Consider the following 7,816-nt stretch of genomic DNA (forward strand, 5'->3'; position numbering starts at 1 on the left):
AAAACTTAGACCTTAAAAGTAAATATATGAAGGTATACAAGCAGAAAATAACAAAATATGCATAGTATCTATTAAAGGTGCAGGATTTGTCAATTAAATACATTTAAATGTAATTTCTTCAGCCCTTGAGCTTAAGTCCTTATCATATTTTGCCTGCTATAATGATTTACAGAGGTCGTGTTGTGTGGTGTAAACACATACAAACATTTGAAACTATAAACGGAAAGTGGGCGTGTACGGTATGGAATTTAGTGTTGTTGATGCTATTACAGACAGAAAGCTGTACTTGAAGTGCTGCTCCACATTAACGGTGAATTTGGTTCAGGACGAAACACATATATATTTTAACAGAGAACAGCCTGAGAGAAATCTTTGACACCTGGACACTGGGAGTCTTCAGCTTTGACAGAAAAATAAAATGAAAAATGCTCCTCACACCCACACACCCACACACCCACATACAAACACACAAAAGACTTTGGTAACAATAAAAGCTGAGCAGTACCAAAATATTTGGCATTGCCAGAACAAAATAAAGTTATATGGAACAGAGATGAGCATTAAAGTCTGGAGAGTGTCTTGACTGATTCACACAATAAAGTCCCCAGTTTCCTTCAACAACAAACCCACTATCATCGCTACATTTTTAATTTCGGCTGTTCTTGTTCTCTGGGCAAATGTAAGACAAAAGCATGTCTACCATGTTCTTGACAATGACTCGAGGAGGATGCATGTTATGAGGGAGGCGGTGTGCCAAACACATCTGCCAGGCGTCCACCACCAGAACGTTCAGTCCCTTGAACATGGCTTTGAGCACCATGTCAAGCTGTAGGAAGTACCAGTCGCTGCTGTAGACACTCGACCACTGGCTCATGACTTGGACATTGGCTGATCGGATCACTACGAGGGTCCCCGGCGCTCGGTCCATGAGCCTCACCAGTGCCCGTCGAATGTTGCGAAGCCGGCGTATGTATACCTCCACTGGAAAGGTGTTGAAGTGTGCCCAGATGCCGAGGACCACCACGGTGTTGGGGCCCCCTGAGAGGCCGTCCAACTCGTTTGAAATGTACCGTAACTCACTGGACACAACAGGGAAGATGCGGATGGGAGGGCCATGACAGCGGTACTTCAAGAGAATATTATGGGTGATGTCTACCGCCATGAATGGCCCGACATTTTTAGGACTGTGCAAGTTGAACTCCTTTAATTCTGGATAAGATGCAATAAATTAAAGTTAAAATGGAACGGAAAAGAGTCATTCAGGATGAGACAAAAACACTCACCTGGTACAGAAGCAATGAGGTACTCAAACCACTGGCGGACAGTGGAGTCTCCGTACATGTGGATCACTTTGTTCTTCAAACACTGAGTGATGGAAGATGACTGATTAAACTGACGCATCGTAACGCCAGCTAACGGCCTCCACGAGTCTTCATAGTAATATCCAGATGGTGCTAAGTTGTTTGGTTCTGGTTTCATGGTGCTGCTTTCTTCCACTACTTCTGCATCTGATACAAGGTGAGACAAATGAGTTGACTGGAATAACTCAAAGAATGCACAAACTACAAATGTCACTCTGCAGGTATACCCTACCTTTCTGTGGCAGCACATTGATTCTGTCGGGTCCTGAAGCGTGTATGTGAACTTTGATGTTTACACGACTAAGACAAAAAACAAAAAGCAACATAGTGTTCACTGTTCCAGTAAAGGACATCTTTACCTGCTGTCTCAAGTATTTGGACTTCCCTGCTGAATAATTCACTAAAACAGAACTTTCAGGGAACTTTCTATCTGTGGACTACGTTCTGTTGAGAGAAATCAGAAGTGAAAGTACTGACTGGTGAAAGTTTTTGAAAATTGTTTAACCTCTTGCTTATGATATTTGAATATCATATAATAAGGAAATGGACAGAGTCAGCTAATTGACATTTAACTGACATCTGGAACGTCCAATTGACATCTAATTGATATATACAGTATGAGCAATATACAGAACCAACAACACCATATATGGAATCCTTTTTTAAAAATGTACATGAGATTAGGAGTGGACATAATTCTGACAAGTGATGAATGAAATAAGGTCTGTGTTTGGACACAATTATTGTCCCTGCCCGATACCTCAAACTTTTTTCTTCGACAGTTCTTTACATAAGCAAGCTGGTCTCCCTAAGACCATAAATGATATATAAAGATGGAGGACATGACAGTTCCCCAGAAGTTAAAGCAGGGGTCGCGTTAACCGAATACTTTCCGTCATTGACTTTTTTAAAAAAAAACTGTAACGGAAACATCTGAAGGCAATCTGTCATTTTGATAAATTGCAATTCGCACCCCTGACCGCTTGGTGGCGAGTGACATTATTAATTGGCTCTTGTCTCTGTCCCAGTTTTCATTCCAAACATCTCGGAACTTTTGTCAGTGGATGATTTCCTGGTACACCGATTACACTGATGCAAGTCAGAGCTCAGCTAACGGAGGAATCGGATGAAACCACGTTGCTAGTACTGATGGAAGGCAAATTTTATTTTAGGAAGCCTTGATAAAAGCGCAGTTTTGTGCAAATTGTGCAAAAAAGAGTTAGCATACCACCTAAGCACTTCAACCCTACGGTGCCATCTAAATGCAAAGCGTGTTACAGTAAGCACAGAAACCGCCAGAGCTGTGAGCGCAAGCAGTCCCGGTCCGAGAACGGGAAAAAGACGTGTTGGCAGCCCTAACAGTTATTTATTTATTTATTTATTTTTTAACCATTTAATAAATTTATATTGAATATTATGAATATTAATTAAATGATTAAAGATTGAATGCTATTGAATATGTCATTATTATAATTTAAAAAAATTAAAGCGACGGGTAAAAATAGATTATGACGGGATTTTTATGACCCTGTCGGTCAAAATGACAGACAACGAAAAAGTCTAGCGCAACCTCTGAGTTAAAGGTATATCAGAAATGTTGACATTCATTCGCAGGGGTCTGCTGGAGCTTATCCCAGCTGTCATCGGGCGAGAGGCGGGGTACACCCTGGACAGGTCGTCAGTCTATCGCAGGGCTAACACAGAGACACACTCACACCTACGGCCAATTTAGAATCAATTAACCTAATGAGCATGTCTTTGGATGGTGGGAGGAAGCCGGAGTACCCTGAGAGAACCCACGCAGACACAGGGAGAACATGCAAACTCCACACAGAAAGGCCTAGTCGGCCAATGGATTCGAACCCGGGACCTTCTCGCCGTGAGGCATCAGTGCTAACCATCTTTCCACTGTGCCGCCCTGACATCTTACATGGCTGGTGAAATAATTTGCAACTACAGCCTGTGCATCAGTGACTATAGTTGGAGATACGGCTGGCCAATGATACCAAGATGAATAAAGCTATGAGTGAGTCCAGATTGTGGCAGCCAGCGGTGTCCTTATAGCTTACATGGTGCCCCATGAACTGAGACTCTAGTCCTCACTGCAGTGGCACAGGGTCAATTCCAGCTTGCAGCCTTTGTGCAAGCTCTTGCCTCATTAATTCCTGCCTTTCTCCACTGTTGACTATCCAGTAAGTGCCCAAAACGCCAAAAATCATGTGGCTCCTGGGCTGAAGGGGTCACAACTGGTGGCAGGACATCTTCACTACGCCTCGACCACATGTTCATTACTGCACTGACCCTGCTTGCAAAATACGTTACAAGCACAAGAACACAATGCTCACTTCCACTATATTTGGGAATAATTTTTTGAGGGTTAGAGGAACTGTTGACGGTGTCCATCTATACACAATTCTGCCACAACATTTAAACCACCAACCATTGACGTGAATAACACTGATGATTTCATTACTAATGTGCTGGCTGGTATATATTCAGAATAAACAAAGAATGACCTATGGGATTAGTTAACTCTACAAACTTTTGGAAGAGCAGTGCTTCCTCCTTGGTGATGAGGTTTGTTGTGTAACCTCCCATGGCGTGGTTGATTCTGGTGTCACAGCTCAGATTCTTGGGCTTATAGCAGTGCCAGGGTTCGCCTGTGTAAAGGTCTGTGTAGTTGCACAGGGGCTGCTGGCCAGGGGGCAAGCGCGTGTTGCACACAGTAGTTTCCGACAAGAGCCCCAAGCGGAACAGGCTCTTGAAATACACACGATCAGGCCGTTTCTCCCTCAGCCGCCGCAGCACAGCAACGGCCTCGCTGGAGTGCACCAGCGTTATCTCAACCTGCGCTGACCCCACCCAGAGGAGCGGGAACAGAGCGGAATAAGATCCATTCCTGTGGTCCACCACCGTGCCTGCTACACCAGCTCGAAGCTCCGGAGAGTGCAGCCTGGCCAAGATAAAGTCCCCGCCGTAGCGCCTGGGACGACCATCAAAGTCATGCATTTGGACGAGGGCCTCCAGCTGGTCCCCAACGTGCCACTCTCTAACTCCCTTGCTGGGAAGGATGGCGAAGACGCTGTGCATGGGGTCACTAGTGTTACGGAGGGCGGTAGGTGTAGAGTGAGGCGGGGGCAAAGGCCAGGCGATAGAGTCCAACAGGTAGCGCTCTTCCAGTTCATCTTCGGGCGAGGGTTTCTGGTCCAGATGGGCACAGAAGGACACAGTGTGGTTGTGATGAAAAATAGGGAGGTTCTCTGAGATGAAGGACAACTGGGTCCTGTTCTGCAGCTGGTAGAGGGCTGAAATCATGTGGGAGTTCCAGTTCTAAAGAGAAAGAAAGAAAGATTAGTAAAGAGTAGAGTGGTTGGCACACTATGGACCTAATGAGTAATGCAACCAGAGTGAAAACTATTTTAAGGTGTAAACAATCCTGATCAGGTGTGGAGCTGCACGTTTCAACAGGATTTTTATCAGACTGAGAGCATATGGGTTGCATTGTGAGAAATTTAGGATCCAGTGTGTTTGGAATTAGACCAAAACTATGGCTAAAATACTAAATAATTGGCTTCTGTGGCTTTGATATTAATTAAACATTTGTTTATTCTTTTTGTGTATTTTTCCATCATGCAACTGTGTTTGTCTTAGTAACTCTTCCTGGATGGTTACCCAGGGACACTTGTGTTGTTGTCCTCTTGAGTGAGGCAATCTTGTCAAAAATTGCAGATTTCCTGTTATTTTTTTAGCACTTTGGAGCAATTTTCCTACTTTCATGTAGGATATATTGGTAAAGCACTGTAATGTAAGTTTTTCTCACAATCATTACACATGGTTTATGCTTTCAGGGCCCGTGCCTGGGAACCACACAGATGGCTGAAAGGAGAGAACAATGTGACCTCCAGTGGATAAGAAGCATAAAACAGATCTACAGTGTGTATTATTTGCTCATTTGGCACTCCCAATGCTTGGTGCATTGTCTGTGCTGTCAGCCCATCTAGAGATGTTGACATAAACACACAGAAAGACTGGCTATAAACTTTTAACTTGTGTACAATACATTCGGACTATAACTCCGCTGATAATGTCCAGCATTGGTCCAGAGATACTGTACATAACACACAGTCTATCCAGTTCCCACTGGGGAAGATAAATTCATTTAACCCCACTTCTCTCCTCACCTTTACAGTCTGGATGTTGCTCAGCAGGAAGATGAGGACAGACAGTGCTAGGAAGAGGAAGATGAGGGTATATTTGGACAGATTTCGGTACATGGTGACCTCCTTCTGATCAGGTCCTGTCTCACACTCTGCCGTCACTGCGATGATGATGATGCCGTCTTTTCATCCGCGTCCATAAACACTGTCATCAAGAAGCTTCTGTTGATGTTTGTAGAGAATCATTTGAGATGACATGAGATAATGCTGATACTCTGAATAAGGTTTGGTCCCAAATACATGTGTATAAGTAGTTAAGTCTCTGTTGAATATAAATAATAATATTTAAACAGGTCACATTACAAAATGTGTGACGATTGAGATCATATGGCAATGTGTTGAACAAACCTAAATCACTGCGACAAAGAAATGGTTTGTCTATGTGGTGAAGCTGTAGTGAGCAAACTCCATCCACTTAATTAAATCTATGCATTTCAGTGTATAATTCGCTCTGCGTCTGTGCTGCTGTCATATCAAAATTAACGGAGACAGCAAATAGACTGAAGGATATCTGTCTGAACAAGATATTATTGGACAGACGCTGGCAGTGTTGCAGAAAACCTTTCATGTTTTCTATCTAATCTGCTCGTCCTACCAAAAACCCATTCCACAGCTGCTCTACGAACATTTTACTAAAAGCAATGATCTATCTAATGCATTCTAATACAGCGGATTTGCTATTAAAATTGGCATTGTTGACGTGGTAGTGCATTATACTGCATATACTGAGTATTAGAGTTGTATTTTTACATATACTGTTATTGGAAAATACTTACTTACTTAATACAATAGTCCTAACTCGTTCCCTAAGATTGGGTTAATTGCAATTCTTGCTATTTGCACCTCTCTCAAAACTGCATTTCATTGTGTATGTACCTGTGTTATATGCAATGACAATAAAGCTGAATCTAATCTAATATGTAGTTGTTTCTAGGTAGGGTTGTTTTGTTTGTTATTTTGGCCTTAGTCCACCCCGAAGATACCATCCACTCATTGTTAAGCAATTTCATTTTCTGTAAATAAATTCTTTCTTTACATTTGATTCAGTCGTGTCTTGGTGGCTACTTGGGACTTGAGGTTGATGGGGGCCTTAAATCATGTTGTGTCCTTCACACCCCTAGACTGGGCATAACAATATATATCATTTTCATATAAAATTTTAGTAGAAGCAAAAAAATATTCTTTAACTCGAATTTAAATATATAGATCTAGTTATAATCAGTGAATTTGCTTTAACAATTTCTGCTTAACAAGATTAATCTATCAGAACTGTCGGTTGATCAATCTGTCAGCTAACCTTACAGTTTAAATCATGGTTTTGTATATATATATATATATATATATATATATATATATATATATATGCAAGGACGAAATTTTGATTTCAGAAGTGGGGGTGACACAAGTATTTTTAATAAAACTCTAATCTTTCAGTTCACTGTGTTTTCTAGTAGTTCTTCTAGTTTTTTAGATAGATAGTTAGATAGATAGATAGATAGATAGATAGATAGATAGATAGATAGATAGATAGATGGGTTTTTTTATTCATTCCAAACTGGGAAATTTCTCTGTTGCAGCAGCAATGTACAGGCATTCAACACCATACATAAATGTCTGTGAAGGTTCTCAGTCATCCAGGTCATGGTATATCCAACAAAGGTTAAAAAAAAGGCAACTGGACTTGTAGAGTTCTTTGAGAAGACGTTTCACCACTCATCCGAGTAGCTTCTTCAGAATTGAACAATAAAAATTAGGGAACTAAAAAAAGAACAAGAATCTATACACAATATTTACAAAAATTTAAGTCTAATGTTCCCTTTTTTGGTTTGACTGAAGCATGTAGCAAAACATTATCACCCAATTATGTGTTTCACCTTGTTAGTCAACCTCACTCCAACTCCAATTTTACACTTATTTATGGGATTTATGGTAAACAGACCTCATTTACATAGCACCACCCCAGTGGTGGGCAGGTCAAACTAGCATCACAGGTGGGGAGAAATTGAATAAAATGTCGGCACGCACATACGCACATGGACACCGATTCAAACGTTAATGTAAATGAAACCTCTGATATTACAATCCTTCTAGCTGACGTGACACAGGCAGAACAAACGCCCAATTTACAGTAGCAGGTTAACAAGGACTCCTGACCGCAGACTCGCAGACGGGTGTGACAGCAAGGTGGAGTGACAGTGGGGACGGCCAATCACACAAGAAACAGCAGAGCCAATCGAG

General features: G+C 41.7%; 1 protein-coding gene across 1 annotated transcript; it reads right to left on the reverse strand.

Moving 5' to 3' along the window:
* Nucleotides 1-646: 646 nt before the first annotated feature.
* On the reverse strand, nt 647-5,647 carry LOC311488795 (NXPE family member 3-like; the record flags this gene model as incomplete). Its single annotated transcript, XM_084545645.1, has 5 exons — nt 5,543-5,647; nt 3,904-4,691; nt 1,594-1,661; nt 1,284-1,508; nt 647-1,209 (listed from the first exon to the last, which is right to left on the reverse strand). The coding sequence occupies exons 1-5, from the start codon at nt 5,633-5,635 to the stop codon at nt 647-649; spliced, it is 1,737 nt and encodes a 578-aa protein (XP_084401771.1). The 5' UTR covers nt 5,636-5,647.
* Nucleotides 5,648-7,816: the final 2,169 nt, after the last annotated feature.

Source organism: Chelon labrosus (assembly GCF_963514085.1).
Source record: "Chelon labrosus genome assembly, chromosome: 5".
Taxonomy (NCBI): Eukaryota; Metazoa; Chordata; class Actinopteri; order Mugiliformes; family Mugilidae; genus Chelon; species Chelon labrosus.